General features: G+C 42.6%; 1 protein-coding gene across 2 annotated transcripts in view; it reads left to right on the forward strand.

Moving 5' to 3' along the window:
- Positions 1–10,340: 10,340 nt before the first annotated feature.
- Positions 10,341–16,932, forward strand: part of SLC12A8 (solute carrier family 12 member 8) — a 50,306-nt gene continuing 43,714 nt past the window's right edge. The window contains exons 1-3 of one of the 2 annotated variants that reach the window (XM_050977098.1): positions 10,341–10,415; positions 13,836–14,046; positions 14,816–14,962. In XM_050977098.1, the coding sequence (XP_050833055.1) occupies positions 13,978–14,046; positions 14,816–14,962 (216 nt within the window). In that variant the 5' untranslated portion in view covers positions 10,341–10,415; positions 13,836–13,977. The remainder of the gene's footprint in view (positions 10,416–13,835; positions 14,047–14,815; positions 14,963–16,932) is intronic. The other variant, XM_050977097.1, reaches the window with a different exon arrangement.

Below are 16,932 nucleotides of genomic sequence, written 5' to 3' on the forward strand. Positions count from 1 at the left end.
TGAGCTAACAGCAGCCGTTCTACAAAAGGTCATGTGAGCACCAGATATGTGTGTGTGTGTAAGGTGGAATTTTTGGGGATATCTACTAGTGATAGCGCAATGATAATTTTGAAAAAGAAGAAATTGATGACATTTATTACCAAGCTCTCTCTCTCTACATATATATATATATATATACACACAAATACATACATACATATATATATATATATATATATATATATATATATATATATATATATACACATGCACTTATTAATAGGCCATATTTTGGTCCTAAATTACTTGACAGTGTCCCTTTTAGCATGAATCTTTTGATATGTTTTGCCATTAATATAACAGACAATGAAGGAATCAGCTTGTAATGGTATACTAATAGGCATTTACATTTTCTTCATTTGATTTGAGAATGCATTAATCATAATTGACAAGTTTTGGGGAGAAGGATTAACCATGTGTATTACTGTATGTTGGTTTACGAATAACAACATAAACAATTTAAATTGGATGATAAAAGAACCATGTTTATGATCTTGTGTCTCCTAGTGTTGTCTTTAGGAAAATTGTGTTTCAAGAAAAAAATAGGACAAGAAAGTATTCATGTTAAATAACACTTGTATTATTTTTATATTGTACTTGTTGGTTTTTTTGAATGATGGGAGCTCTTAATTGTTAATTGAGAAGTACAGTAAAATCTTGCTAATTCGCTGACCTCTAAACAGATCATCTGACAGGTTTCCACATCCCTCATGGTCCTTTCCCACCTCTGCAATGGTCTAAAAAGTACTGTAGCAAGGTATCACACAATAATACTGTACTACTTCACCCAAGTATACTACAGCATCTCTATTAGTATACTAGGAGGTAGAAGGAGTATTGAAAACTAAATTGCAGTTGTCAAAATAAATTAACAAAGTACTTTTTGTGATGTGACATCCTTGCTTTTCTTGCCTGCTTCTTCACTGTTTTCAAAATTGTAATTTGTAAAGGGTTTCTAAGGCATTGCTGCAAATTATTGGGGTTCTACTGTAACTTTTGGAGTTTATTCCGAAGTATTCGTGTTCTCTGAAAACTTTCCACCTGAACAGATATGTTGTATTCCACACTTGATCAGGATATTTTTATAGAATTTGTATCATGTCTAGTAACTATTTGAAATGAACCACAATATTTGGATGAATTAACTCTGAATTTTGCAGCATTGGACTACATTATGTATGTATATTTGCTAACTAAATTTTCTTGGCTTTGAGAGCTTTGATTTTTATTCTTTGTTTGCTTGCTTTAATACCATTACAAATCACAGGGAAAATCCTAATGCTCCTGGGAATCCGTTTGGAAATGTTAACAGGCAGAAATGTGTTTATGCAGTCGGTACCAGTACACATGTGAACTTTCAAATTACATGGTTGGTACTGAAGCAAATGAATAATTTTACAGTTTCCTAGAGTTAAATGTCTTATTAAAATGAAGCCTTGAAACTTTGAAAGTTCATTGAACTTAGGGTAATGCATGTTTATGTTAGGCATGTAATGCATTTAGCTGAAACTCACTTTGCAAAGGACAAGCACTAAGAAAGTATTACTGCTAATGAAAAGACATGTTTTTAATTTGAAATTTTAACTTCTGTTCAAGTTCAATTTGCTTTGTGTCAGGGAAATAAATTTATAGTCACTTTTGCTCTACTCAATATACAAAACCTTCTGTTTCCTTTTTAAAATTACATCTTTTGGTAGGAAACACAAACTGAGGCAAGCAAACATTTCTAAGAGTTGTTTCTTGCTTTCCTTAATCCAATGGATGGAAAGGTAATATTGTGTAAACAACATTATTTTATTTTTTTATGCAATATCATGCTGTAAATATGATTTATCAAATAAGGATGTACCTATGATTGAATCTTTGATTCTGCACAGCTAGAGTTTATATATAACTATAAATGTGTCTTGACAATCAAGGACTTATGTCAGTCTTCCTTTATGACGTTTCTTATTGTTATGCATTCCATTTGTTTGACTTGAGTATTTGTATTGTCTGTAAAGTATGTAATGTTTTTATAGCTTGTTTAAAAACAAACAGAAAAGCCTGTAAATATGAACTGATCACAGTACTGCTCTGTTAGAAGGCATATGATGACGTACTGTTTGTAAGCAATAATACATGACAGTGCTAACTTGACAAGTAGCATAAGGATAAGTTCCAAAAATACCTTTGGGAGTTAATAGCCTTGTTTGAGTTAATGAATATTCCTAATCATTTTTTTATAAATAAATTCAGATGTCCTCCTGCTGGAATATAAACCATTGTTTACAGAGCACAATTTCGGTCACAGAGAGGACAGTCTTTAGATCTATGGCTTCACCCACTTTGAGTGACAAATGAAAGGCTTGGCTGCACTTCTGCGAGACGAGGAAGACTGCTGAGGTTGAATAGCTGTGTCTCTAGAGGATCAGAGATACTATTCTGCTTCTGTGCTGATTCCTGCCAGTTCCTCTACATAAATTTGGAGTCTTTTAAGTCCTGATATTGAACTGATGAGGCTTGGGCCACCCATAGAAAGGAATAGTTCTCTTCTTATTTCATATGCAGATAAACAGTGAACTTTTGAGCCACCTCTTCCTTTGAGTTGCATATTTTTCAAATTATGAGCTATGAGATGATGAGATGGGTTTATTCTGATAAACTAGATGTCAAACTTATAGTTTGAATTGAATAGCTATTAGACTGTACAGAGCAGCATATCAATTTGAACAGTCATCACTGCTTTAGAACCTCCCCCCAATTTATAAATGTAAATGACCTACGTTTTATAGAAAAAGAAATGTTTTTAAATGCTAGTCATTTATATAATATGTGCTTTGAAGGATTTGCTAGTCCACTTCTGTCACTTTTAGTACACTGGTATCTTTTATATGTAATGTATGCTTTTTATTATTATAATTATTATTATAATTATTATTATTGTAGACATTTCAGTAGGAGGAATTTTGCAACAGTATGAGGGGTTGAAATTTTCATTGTCAGAAATGAATTATACTGGACTTTGTCTGTGTAGTCTTGTCTTTCTTTAAATACTGTCTGGAAGGGAACTTGGTATTCAATAAAGCAAGTGACTTCCTTTTATTTTGAAGGCATACTATAGAGTGCTGAATTGGATCTGAAATGTAATGAATTTGAAGACAGAGAAATTAGTACAAAATCCAGTGTACAGAAGAAAATGTCTTATGAAAAACCTGATGATATATATAGTGAAACACTGTTACAGTGAATTTCTGATATAGTGCTATTTTCCTGGAGTCCATATGCCTTCTTTGTATTTCAGTTAATAAAAAATGATAATTTGTATAGATAAATTTAGGATAATAGGTTTATTTCAATCATTATACAGTATTTCTTTATCCTACAACATCTATTCCGTCCCTTTATTATCAGACAAAAGACCATAGCCTGAATTCCATTATGTGTATATAGGTGAGAGATGGAAAGTATGAATTTAGATATTCCTTATGTTTCTGACAGAAATCAGTAAGAGTCTTTCATTATTCCTGTGAAATGAGGAATTTCCTGATACCAAGAAGAGTGTGTGTGCGTGTATGTGTGTGAGTGTGAGTGTGTGAGTGTGTGTGTAGGTCCATGGAAGACGTTTTGGTCTTAAGGCCAAAATGATAAAAGTATAAAAGGATTTAATGTAGCTCAACACATGACTTACATTTAATATGTAAAAGAAACATTTAAATTTCATAACTCACAAAAAGACAAAAATAGTTTTGCAGGGAACAAAACTATTTGGATAGCAGGCTTGACCAAATGAATTTTTTTTTTTTGGTTGAACTTGATATATTTTAAATGATTCTATTTCTGCCTTTATTTCTGCCCTAAAAGCAACTTAAAATATTTTGGGAGTTACTCTTCCTGTTCATTTGACTGTGAGTGTAATTTATATCATGGTTTACAAAATGTGGCATGAAGGATTGGATTGTTTTATCTGTATAATACAATGAAAGTTTGCTTTTTTTTTTACATAATCATGGTGAATGGTATTGTATTCTTAGACTGATTTATTCATTAAGTGACTTAATGAGTTTCATCACTTTTGACGTTATTGTTTTCTTATGGTTAACTTAGTCTTTTTGGGTTTATAATACCCTTCTATGTATTGTGATACTAAGGGAAGTTATGTTTTTGCTTTATTTTTAATTAAACTAATAGTTTGATAATTTATATTTGCAAATGATGCATTTTAAATGTGGTCACTTGCTGTTTGAAAAATAAAAAATATAGAATACTGTTTTATGAATAGACTTAGCAGTATTTTTCATGTTAGATAATTTCAAACAAAATCTGCTTTCTTAATGAGACAGATGAAGGCATGTAAAGATACATATTGTTGTGCAAGAGCTGAAGTGGATACTTTTCAACAATTACATGAAAAACTTAAGTATTTTATTTGAAACACACAGAACTTACTTGGGTTTTCTTCTTCTTTGGATCTCATTGCCTCCTTTGATTATAGAAAACAGAATATCTGACCTTAACTCCAATCCTTGTTGTCTGAGAAGAGTGCACTGAAACCACTTTAATAGAAACACCTAGTGTTAGACCAGCTTTCCTTTTGTGATTTTTGTTTGCACTGGAGTGAGTTTGTTCAGTGCCAGCAGCTCTTCGTGTACATGAGAATCAGGACTTTGTTTTAGTCTCAGTTGTAAGAAGGGTGCACTCAATTACTCAAGATTTCAAGTCTATTGGATAAAAGCATGTGTGCACTACAGCATTTTGTAGTATGTGTAGTATATGGAGTATTTGTTACATAGATTTTTCCATTGTTAAAGCAAATATTAAAAAAAATATTGAGGATAACAGCATTTATGCACCAACAAAGCCATAAATATGCCCGGTAACAGAATTACCAGTAATTAATGCTTTCTCCTCTTTATTTGTTTGTGTGTATCAGGCATGAATGTTTCCCTGAATCTTTTGGTAGGGTCCTTTTTGGTAAATACTTGATTTTTGTGGAATGCTTGGCTGTGTTGGTTTTACTTCATGTAAAAAAACAAGTTTTATGTAAGAAGGTATTAAAAGCAGCACAATACCTTTCAAAGAGAAAAGAACTGTAGTGAAGCAGTGTGTGAAGACTGGAGCTGTGATCAGATGAGTGTGGCAGGAAGAGCTGGTGGGTCTGGGATGTCACCAGCCCCTCTCCTGGTGCCCTCATCAGGGCCACTGCCTTGGCATCCACTGGCCACCTCGGGAACCTCCTCTGGGCAGCAGTGGCTGTGTGAGAGGAGCTTCTCATCCAGCCTCAGCTGCACCCTGCTGGGGAGGTTGGCTCAGCAGGATTGGCCGTGGCAGAGAAGGGCACTCAGATTTGCTCTCGTGTCTTACCCAGGGCCAGCAGCCCTGGCAGCGGCGGCCACACACAGCCCAGGGTGTCACTGACTGCAGCACCACAGACTGAAAGTGGCCATAGGAAATGCCCCTGCTCAGTCCCTCTGAGCCGTGGGAGGCACTGCTTTGTGAACCCCTGGAGCAGGGTGTGAACACAGCTCTAGCACTGGATAGGACTTGGTTTCAGTCTTACTCCAGTCTGCAAGTTACAGTATTGCCTTTTGAAAATACCTTATCAACCTCATGTGATATGTTAGCATCCAGCCAGCTTAATAACTGCTTTTAATGGTTTCATGTGTGATAGTTTTAAGTTGTGGGTGCACTCTGACTCTGCAACATGCCTGATGACGTGGTGTCTGTGTACTCAGCCACCCTGCTTGTCTTTATTTTCTCTTACATTGGTTATACTGATTTTCATTTGTTTTAATTATATGGTGGAAATAGGAAATCAAAACTGATCACATCTGCCTATTGACTTTTATGATTGATACTGTCAAAGAGTAAAGTGATACTGAAAAGATACTTTTCAACATTTTGGTATTGAAAAGAATTATCAGAACCTATATTTTGTGTTGAGGGAGAAAAATAGCCCGTTTAAATTAGCTTGCTTTTAGTTTTTGCTAGGAGAAATAAGCATTTTTCTATTAAAATAATTGGTTATTTGTTTATTTAGAGGCATTAAAAATATATCTTTGCAATTAATATTTTTCTTGCAGTGCACAGTGTAAACTATCTTGTGGCTTCAGGACAGACAGCAGTTTATAAAAGTTCGGAGATTTGGAGGTGTGTTCTTAGGGAGAGGCCATCTCAGAAAGTATCCTGTTTGTTGATTATCTTCTGCATTGCACTTGCCAAATCAACAGAAGATAGTCTTCCATAGAATATTGTTTGCTTTTCTGTCTGCTTTAGTTGTCAAGATATGAAGTTCGATGAAGAGAGCTGTTCACTGGAACAGGGGTTTAAAAGGAGCCCATTTGTGCTGCCCTTTCAAAGCCAACAGCCCTGCCCTGGTTGCTCAGGTAAGTTGCCTCCTCTGCAGTGCTCTTCCCTTTCACACCAGGGCTGGTCTTCAGGTTCCTGACATCCCTGCTGTGCCATCTGCTTCAAATGCATACATGTACAAGCCACTGGCAGAGATAAAATAGGATGATTTGGTGAGGTTCCATTTTAAAATGAGTGTGCAGGTCTTTTGCAGTCCAGCCAGTCTATGTCACTTTTACTGTGTCAGCAGCCGTGCACATCATGCAGAAATCACAGAATCCAGTTCCTACCTCTGTTATTTAAACTCACTTCTGGATGTTTGCTGGGTGTACAAGTCACTGTTGTTTTTTCCACTTGGAGTCCGTCTCCCTGGGCAGCTCTGCCTGTCTGCCACAGGACAGCCAAGACATGTTGGTGTGTCATTGCTGTTGGTGTGATTTCAGTGGGTCTGTGGCTGTGTCTTCCAGGCCTCTTGGCTAGAAATGTGGTGCCTAGGCCCAGACCAGGCTTTTTGCTGACATCTTTTTAGATAGATCGGTGCCTTGGCAGTAGCTTGTATGTAGCTGCCTTCATTTAGAGGAGGTGATACCTTCTCAGCAGCTATGGAAAGAAAAGTAGTACCACTGAACATGTTAATTTTCACTTTTATTCACATAAAAATCTTTGTTTTCATTGTCAGATGTGATCATTAGTGCCATTTCACAAAGGCAGTAGTAACAGCTTTTGTTAGATCAAAAACCTGGCCCAAATGAAACCAAAAGGATCCATTACTTTAGGTGTGTAAATTATAAAGAAATACTTCTCTGTTGTATTGTGAATAATGGCTGTTCAAAATGTGTAAGTATTATACTCTGAAAGCTCTTCAGGAGCAGCACATCCTTAATCAGTCTTGTCACAGGATAAACTGAGCCACGAGAGAGGATCAAGCAGCGCTGCGAGTGCTGGGAATGTTCAGGGTAATTGCGAGGTGATCTCGACCATGCAGTGACATGCAACAGCAAAACAGAGGATGGCATCAGAAGCTCAAAGGATGACTTGTTTGTTTTCTCTCAAGTCCTGTGTTTTCTTCTAGTTCTCTTTGCCAGTTCCTGAAATCATCTTTGTTAAAAAGCTAATGTAGACAGAACAGCCTAAGAAAGATACAGCTCAGAAAGACATAAGCAAGTGCAAGGGTGTCAGCGGGACAAAGTGGTCTTTTCCTGCAAACCAGGACTCTGAAAGGGAGATTTTCTTTAGGACTACCTCTGTTCCCTTAGAGGAGGAGAACGGGGGATTGATAATACTCCTAGTCAAACACGTAGCTAGAGTGATGGATGTTGCAGCTACTTAAAAATGAGCCATAAGGACAGTGTGAGTCCCCACAGCAGGTGTGCAAATGTACTTTGCAGTATTGGCTCTCACAGAGCTGTTGCCTGAAAATCCATTTTAAGGAACTGAAACAAGAATGTTGTTTGTAGTGATGCTCCAGTATTATGTTGATAACTGCTATTACACACGCTGAATATCACCAGGTAAAAATCTGTTTTAAAGGCAAAGTATTTTACAGTTTGCAGCTGTGAGTGAACTTGAAGATTGTCTCTTAATTTAGACTGAGAACATTCTCTATGGGTCACAGCCCATTTTACAGTCAGTCTAGGGTTTGTAGGTCATTAAGTGATGTGATTAGCTAAACTGAGTAGCTAAACTCACAGTTTGTGCTGTGTGTGTACATGGAAATTGCACATTGTGTTATAAGATGTGTATGTCTGGCAGCTGAAGATGATGATGAGGTAGGTGACAATATTCATCCTATTAAGAATCAATTATTTTCCACATTTCACAGGATGGCTCAGACTTGTTGGTGTTTCAAATTCTCATCTTCTCTTGCTGATGGAATTCTGCACTGCTGTTTCCTTTCCTTCTTTCTGGAGGCCCTGCTTATATCTTTGACACCTCTATTGTTCCCATACCTGTTCTGTCCCACACAGCCTTTTGTCACCATCTTCACTCTCTTAAATCCATTTCCAGTCTCCGTTCCCTGGAGCAATTTCCAGTCAGTGACACCACATGGACATCAAAAGTCTTCTCAAATCATGGCTCAGGATGTCCAGTGTGTGGGTCTGCCAGGCTTTGGATGGCTCCATCTGCCCAGGACCTTTGTAACTTGAGGGAGAGAATTCCAGCCGGTCTGTGGAATTCACAGTGTCCTTTGCTAGCCCTGAAAGCACTTGAGATTTGGACTTGGAGAAAACAATTTTAACTATTAGTTTCAGTTTTCTCCCCATTTATTCCCTGTAGAGCTAAGGTAGTCAGCATAATGAGAGAGAATTTTAATTAGGGCTTTTAGAAAGCTTTCTCAATTTGTGATAGTTTTCTTGGAAGCCCTTAAAGTGGTGTGGACTAAGACTTACATGAAGACACTGGTTCTGAACGGCAGACAGCCCTGCTGAAGGAGGGCTTTTGACAAGCAGGAGAATGTTGAAAATTGCCATGACTAAAATAGGAAGAGACAGAGATTAACACCAAACATTCCTGAAAGTGTTTCTTAGCAGTGCTTGGTGATTTTAATTTGTCAGTCCATGAAAAAACACCTTTTACTGGTTTTCTCCTGTGGTTCTTCCCAGTGCAGAGGCAGGATTTCCTAAAGGAGTGTTCAGCAGTGGCAAGTGGCAGTAGACGCTGGCCCTTTAGCACTTGCCAGGTGTGCACATGTGTGTGGAAGGGCACGGAAGTGCCTGCAGGCAGGCTACAGGGCTTGGTCCTCTGGGAATTAGTGACTCTTCACCAGTGCTGCAACAAATTCAAGATACTTATTTCAGATTTTTCACTGGCCCTCATGATGGGGGAATCTGGCTGAACCTGTTCCCTGGTAGTTGTAGAGTGTAAAAAGAAGGGAGTGGAGGGAGCTTCCAAATATTCCAGGAATGGGATATCCAGGGAGCTATCCATAGGATTGGGATTGTTCAGCTTGGAAAAGACACTCAGGGGTGACCTAATTGCAGCCTTCCATCACCTGAAGGGAGCTTAAAGGGAGCACTGCAAGAGCATGTAGTCACAGGACAAAGGGGAATTGCTTCAAACGGAAAGAGAACAGGTTTAGGTTAGATCCTGGGAAGAAATTCTTTACTGTGAGGGTGGTGAGGCACTGGGACAGGTTGCCCAGAGAAGCTGTGTGGATGCCCCATCCCTGGGAGTGTTCAAGGTCAGGTTGGACAGGTCTTTGAGCAACCAGCTGAAAAGTGTCTGCCCAAAGCAGGGCAGTTGGAATCAGGTGAGCTTTAAGGTCCCTTTGAACCCCAGACATTCTGTGTTTTCTTCAGGCTTCATCCTCCTCTGAGAAGTCATCTGTCTTCTCTGAACTCTTGCTTTCCTTTTCTGCCACTCGCAGAAATTTGTGGATTTATTCAAGAGTAGAGGCTTGCTCGCACTTTGGCTCTGCAGGAAAATCAAAAAGATTCACTGGATTACAATAATGTCTTGTATGGATCCTTTTTGAAAATTAAAATGGCTCTAACCTATTTTGGAAGTAAATTAAATCAAAGTGTGCTACACGAACTCTGAGGAAGGGTGGCTGGCTCTAGATATGACCCTCTTAATATTGAGACTGTCCAAAATTCCTGCCTTTAATTCAGGTGGAGCTTTGCCTGTGCAGGGTCACAGGGCTGGGAAGTTCGACTGGATGGAGTTCCTATTGAAACATCACTGCAGCCGCTCCTGTGCGGAATCAGAGCTCCCTTTCCCCGTGGCCATCGTTTCCTCAAGCAGCTGTGAATTTGCTTATTTATTCACTTATTTTGTCAGACTCCCGAGAACTGCAGATTGAGTGGCAATCTGCTCCCAGCCCCTGATGATTTCTGTTCCCCCCGCTCGGCGCTGCGGGGTCTCGGCGCTCCCGGAGCCGGCGTGTCCCGAGCACGGCTGGGTCCGGCCGGAGCCGGGCAGGTGCCGGTGCCGCCGCGGGGGCGGGCGCGGTGCCCGGGCAGACGTGGCAGCGCCCGGGGCCGCCCCGGCGGGAGGCGGCGCCGCGGGAGCCGGCGGGAAGGAGGGAGGGAGGGTCCGGGAGCCGCCAGGTGAGTGGGGTCGGCACCGCCGAGCCGGGGTGGGGGACCGGCCTAAGCCGCGGGGACCGCGAAGGTGGCGCCGGGCCGGGCTGGGCTCTGCCCTCTGCTCCCTTCGGTGCTGCGCTGTTCTGTCAGGGAGGAGGCGGCGGGGGGAGGGAGGTAATGGGGGAGAGGAAAGCTAAAAAATTAAAACCATGGTGGGGGCGGAAAAAAATAGGGGAAAAGATCTCCCCCCCTAAAAAGTTAAAGAAAAAAGAAAGACTAATAAAAAAGGGCGCGGGGAGGAAGTTAAAAAAAAAAGAAAGGTAAAAGAAAACGAGAAAAAAGGAAATAGAAGAGAAAAAAAGCAAAAACTGGGAAACAAAAAGATAAAAAAAAGATGGAGAAAATGGAAAATTTGAGAGAAAAAGAGTTTTAAAAATGATAAAACAAACAGAGGGAAGAGGGAACGGGGAGGTCGGAGCGCTGCCCGGGCGGGGTGGGCAGCCCGGTGCGGCCGTGGCAGCAGCCCCCAGGTGATGGCAACGACAACGTGGCCTCTGCCAGACTGAAGCTCTCCGGCCACATGGGAAAACTGAATTGCTGGGGAGAGTCCGGGCTCGTTTCCCACGTCTGGTGTTCCGCAGCCTCCGTCGCTCTACGGAGATATGGGAAAACAAAACGAGTTCGGTAATTGTCCTGGCCGGGGCAGTAAATGAATAACTGGGAATAGCCAAGCGCCGCTCTGCGTGGCGCTACCTTTGTTGCGCTGATGGCTGCTTCATATCCCTTTAATTCCGCTTTCCTAAAAGACTCCTAAATTAGGTGTTTTTAAGAACTTGACCCGGAGAGGAGTTGAAGGGATTGATTAAAACTAAAATGCTGCTGGCTGCTGTGTCCCTTGGGAGGAGAGGCTTTAGGAGCACCTCCTCTGGCGAGGACGGAGGCTTCGGAGGTCGTGGGACCACACGCAGTTGTGCTTGGGAAGGCGTTAACCTTTCCTCTTCAAAATCAGCCAGCTGTTGAGTAGCTCAGAGCAGCGACGCTTAGCTCAGAAGCAGCTTTAATGTGATGATTAGTAAAATAGTGCTTTGAAAGGATATGGAGGGCACAGAAATTTAATCTATAGGAATCTGGTTTTGCAATTAAATATAGAAGTGTTGCAGGAAAAGGAGATGAGCCTTTGTAATGTTTCTGCGAGGTTTGCTAATGCTCTTCTGCTCTCTTGAGTGCTAAATGGTATGGAAAGATTAAAACAGACGTTTGTCTTTAATTTATAGACTGGCTAGTGTATTTGGCAGAAACTTGAGGAAAAATAACAGCAATTTACTTTCAAGTTAGAGGTTCACTTATATTAGAGGAAAATTGAGTCTGTTTAGTTTATTTATCCTGCTGGTGTGTGTGGCAGAAAAAGCTTCCTCAGGGTTGGTGACCAAAATACAAAATAGCACCCAAAAACATCCCTGTGCTTGTAGAGTGCTGTGTGGGGCAAGAGGAGGGCACCTGCCCCAAGGACTTTCCACTCACAGACCCTAAATTGCAGAAATACTTGCCTGTCCGTGGATGGGGATGTAGCTGTGAGTGTGTTTGTTCAGCTCCCACTCCTGTGCTTTGCACCCCCTCCCGTGTTTGCCTTGGCTACCTTGAAAGGACCAATGGATCCAGGAGTTGTGGTGGGATGTAAATAATTACAGAACTGGGTAATGAGATTTTTAGGCAGTTAGAAATACCACAGAGGAGCAGTAGTGCAGAAGCAATTTCCTGGGATTGTGGAGGAGGAAGATCTTATAGCAAGGTGAGCAGTAGCTGAGCAGAAAGGGCTCTAGAGCACAGGGCAGGAGAAGGGTTTTAAAGCAGAGAAAAAGGAAGGAAATGGTGAGATAAGGGGATTTAAATGTCTAGGCAGGTAACATTTCTTGCTAGGTGTGCTTCAGGTTTCAAAATCCATGTGTGCAGCCCTTCTTTTAGCGTTTTGCAAGTTTCAGGTGGGTAATATGGGTTCATCACACCTATCCATGTAATGTCAGACAGCAGACACACTGAGCAAGTCACTTCAGCCCTGAGCTACTGTAAGGGGTTGGAGACATCTCCTTCTGACTCCCTTGCAGTGGTTTGGGAGAGCAGAGGGCTGCAGAGCTGCAGCCTTCCTTTTTTCCACATCTAGATGGGACTGCTGTGGCACACTCGGTTGTGTGACCCCAGTAAATGCTTTACTGAGTGAAAGTAAAGGAAGGACTGCACTAGGGATTCTCAGGAGAATATAGCTCTTCAATTGTAATCTTGTTTCACGTTGTGTATTTTCTTCCATTTTTTCTTTCTGTGGCTATTTGAAAAAAACCAAACCCATGAGCTCTGTTTCTTTAGAGTTCATCTGCTCCTGCTGCTTTTGCCCTGCTTGAAGTCCCAGTCTCCCTGTAACAGCAACCATTTGTGATATTGTGAAGGGTTATTTGCTCCAAGAAATGTGGGGGCAGCAGCAGGGCATCGTGAAATCTCACGGCTTTCGTGCTGCTTAACTGGCCATGTGGGCAGGGCAGAGAAAAACCTCCTGTGCTGACATTGAACCCCAGCTGCAACTGAAACACTGTGGTGGAGCAGCATCTGCTTTGGTTATTTAATACTGGCTATTTCAAAGTAGAGCAGTAAAGGCAGGATGGTGAAAGGCATTCAGACCCTGGTGCAGAAATCCCGAGTGACACAAAGTAGTTTCTCTATGTCTCTGTGCAATAGGCAAAGCACATTTCTGTTGGGTTCCTGCCCTGTGATTAATTTGGTCTCTGGTCTCAGGTAAGGTGTCCAGCCCTTGGTACAAGCCTTGTGTGATCATGGTTGGTTCTTGTAAGCATGTGGGCTCAGCTGGCCAGCAAATTACCTGCCCCAGGAGAGCCAATGATCCAGACAAGCTGCCTTCTCCAAATTTGCGGAACAAGTCTTGCTCCCCTCTGGCTGCACTGAGGAATAGCCAAAAGGTCTCTCTTGACACCTGGTGTGGGAGACTGTGGGTAACTGAATACAGAATCCAAGGCAGGACCTTGGTCTGGAAAAGGTACAGCTGAAGCAGATGTGGTCAAGGCTGTGAAGTGATGAGTGGTGCTGGGAAGTGAATAATCCATGTGTCCCATGTCACTGGAGCACGGGAGCATGCAATGACATTACCAGGCACCAGATTTAAAACCAACGAGAGGAAATGCATTTTGCAGACAGCACTGTGGAGCTGTGCAGCCAGTGCTACAGGATGCTGGGGTCAGGTTTGGAAAAGGCTACCAAGGGCTGTTAAATGTGTGGCTGATAGTGGAGCCTGTGCTGGGGGAGCCTTGCTCTTTGCTTGCTGTGGTGTCCCTCTGGTCCAGCATCTGCCACAAGCTGCTGTTGGCTGTGTGGACAATGGCCTTGTGCTTTGGCAGACTAAGAAAGCAGCAGTCGTGTCTTTCATCTTTCCTGCTTTCACAGCAGGGCTGGGATAAAACCATGAATCTTCTACAACGGAGGAGCCAGCCCTGCAGGAACTGGACTGAGCTGAGCTCCCACCCAGAGCAGCTTGGCCTGTGGCTGTGCTAGAGCTGTGCTTTGGGCAGGCAGTGCCCGGGAGAGGATGCTCAGCCGCACTGGTGCCCGCAGTGAGGGATATGTCCAGGAGCTCTTCCATGAGGAAGCACAGCAGGTATGTCACACAGCCATCTCCTTTCCCAAATTGCAATCTCCACTGCCTCTGCACTCCTGGTCACCTCTGTGCAAGGGAACAGGACTGAAGTAACAAAACTGCCCTTTGTTTTGCTGTGTATATCTGAGGTGTATGACTTAGAAAGGGAAAGAGGAGACTCGATTTCCAGAGGGCAAGAGGAAGCAATTCCATAGGAAAACTGCAGTTTCCCTGGAGTTTCAGATCTTGGTTCCAGCAACTCTGGAAAATCACCAGGCCCCAATATCCAGAGCCCCATGTCTCCTTGAGAAGCAAAGGGTCCTGATCAGATATGGCTGTGATGGGAAAGCCACCTCAACCTGCTCTGTTGGTCCCAGCTGGTTTGTCATATCCTCTAAGGGACTTCTCCCATGCACTGAGAACCCTGCTTGGCTTGGTGGAGTGTTTGGAAGGGACAGGAGGAGAAGCACAGGGTGTGGCTGCAGGCTCTGTGAAGGACCCTTGAATGGTGTTTTTGGTTCATGCTTTGGGGTTAATTCACTGAGGCTCAGTAGGGCTCTGTTGCTGCTTATCCTACAAGAATATAAACAGGGCATTGTAGGAGCCATCTCTTTCAGGGCCCAGGCACCCCAACAGCCTGACAGCCCCTTATCTTAGGGACAGCTTGCAGCAAAGGAGTGTCTCAGCAGCTGTTGGTGTCCATCCCCTGCTGGTGGCTGGCTATGGCACCCCTTTGTGCAGCCTGCCCATGCAACATGAGAGGTAAACCCCAGGCTTTGCTTTTCTCTAGGTATCTCAAACACAGACCAAGCCCTGGTGGAAGATCCAGCTGTTTGTATGGGAGCCAGTGCTTTTCGGAACGTGGGATGGGGTCTTCACCTCCTGCATGATCAACATTTTTGGAGTGGTTCTTTTCCTGAGGACGGGATGGCTTGTGGTGAGCAAGTGCTGACTCGGTTGGATGTTTGAAAAGATATTTTCCTCTGCCCTCCCTTGCCTTGTATCCATCACCACCCAAGGGTTTTGGATTCAATGCTCTTCATTTTAATGTTGCTCATGCCCTCTGGTATTTTGTAGCTTTTCAAAAAGTTCCACTAAAATGTGCACCTGAAGTGATCTTTGTGAGTGGTTTCCTACTTTAGCTTTCAGGAAGAGAAAGGAAAACACAACCACCAACCTTGACAACGGACAGGGACACCCTGGTGTCGTATTGTTGAGGAGAAATTAGCACTTCTCCAGGTAAAGTGGTTACAGCCACTCACCCATCTTCCCAAGACCTCTGAAGGAGGTCTCTTCCAAGCATGCCAGTGTTGGAGTTCCTGATTTTTTGAATGGGGAATCCCCAGTCAGGTGAAATTGTCACTGCTATCAAAGGATCTTCCACTGCTGGGTCCTAAATAGTATCTCTGAGGGTCAGAGCCTGGAATACTGTCCCTTCCTGATATTGTGTTATGCCTCAAAATTTCCTCTTAGAAGAAGAAAAGCTTCCCCAGAGATGGATGGGATTTGAGCTTCAGGCAGAGATCTTGTCACAGGCATGGTGGACACCTTCCAAAAGGAGCAGGAAGACACTTGCACTCTGCACTGAAAATTGCTTTGCTGGAGGTGTTGATGGGAGCTGCAGTTGTTGGGGTGGAGAAATTGGGATGATTTTTTATCTTCCTTTTCCTTCCGATTTTATTTCCTCCACATCTCCTTTTTGAAAGCAAGTTACTTCTGGAGCAAACACAAATATAAACAAAGCCAGTAAATGAAAGAAAAACAGAACCAGCTGGAAGCTAGCATGAAAGGGAAGGGAGGAGAAGTCAGGGTTGGCAGAGAGCTCCCCTGGCAGAGGACAGTCATATGTCAAGCTATTCCCAGAGTCAGGCTTTTGCTATAAATTTCCAGAGCTGGAGCTGGGGCTGGTGAAGCTTTGCAGTTCCGGGGGACCTAATCTTGCTGAAATGTTCAACAGGGATTGCTGCTGCACTAACCCCTTCCAGCATGCATGCATAAATAAGCATCAGTGCTTAATGGGGGCTTTTTCTTCCCACTTTCTCTGCTTGCTATTGTTGCTGTGAGTCCAGCATTCCCCCTCGGTCTTAGTGTTAACCCTTTATTTTGTAGGAACCATTGGATTGCCCATTAACAGCTGCCATAGCCTGGCACCACCTTTCTGGAAAAGCCCAAGGCCAAGTGAATGTTTGCATATGTTTGCTTTTTTTTTTTTTTAACTGAAGCATATAATGTTTATTAACCATTTAACCTGGGGTAAGCAGCTGAAGAAAAAGAACAGAGAATTGACCTTTTAAAAAGAAGTATGGGGTTTGGGTGGGCTGTGGTGCTGACCCAACCACAGCTGTGTTTATAGCAATCCTTGGCTCTGTTCCCCACTGACCAGATAACACCCCTGTCAAAGGCAGCAGGATGCTGAACCAAAATAGGATTTTATGATGATACCAACATCCTGGATATGTTTCTGGTTTTTCACAAAAAAAAAAAGAGAAAAGGAAAAAGAATCTGGGATTTCAACCAACCCCAGAGCAGGGAAGCAGCGGTGATAAAAACTACATCATGGCTAACATGACCTCAGAGATGAGCACTGCTGGAGCAAGGCTGGAAAGAGGGGATATGGACATGGCCTGGAATAGGAGTAAAAGGAAGGGAAGCCAGATGTTAACAAAGCACTGGGCACAGGAGGAGCCTTCTGGTTGCTGTGCACTGGCCTGAGTGATTTGTCAACAGGGGAAGGTGGGCTGGAGCACAAGGGAAAACTCCTGACCCTGGAAAATAAATTACAGGCATGCACAAGTGAGTGGGAAGGTCCTGAGCTCAGAAAAGTTCTTGAATCCTTTTGGAGGTACCAAGCACCTTTTCTTTCTGAAAATCTGACCCTAAATGGCAAACTGAACCCCTCCAAAGAAA

Source organism: Serinus canaria, chromosome 7 (genome assembly GCF_022539315.1).
Source record: "Serinus canaria isolate serCan28SL12 chromosome 7, serCan2020, whole genome shotgun sequence".
In the NCBI taxonomy this organism is placed as follows: Eukaryota; Metazoa; Chordata; class Aves; order Passeriformes; family Fringillidae; genus Serinus; species Serinus canaria.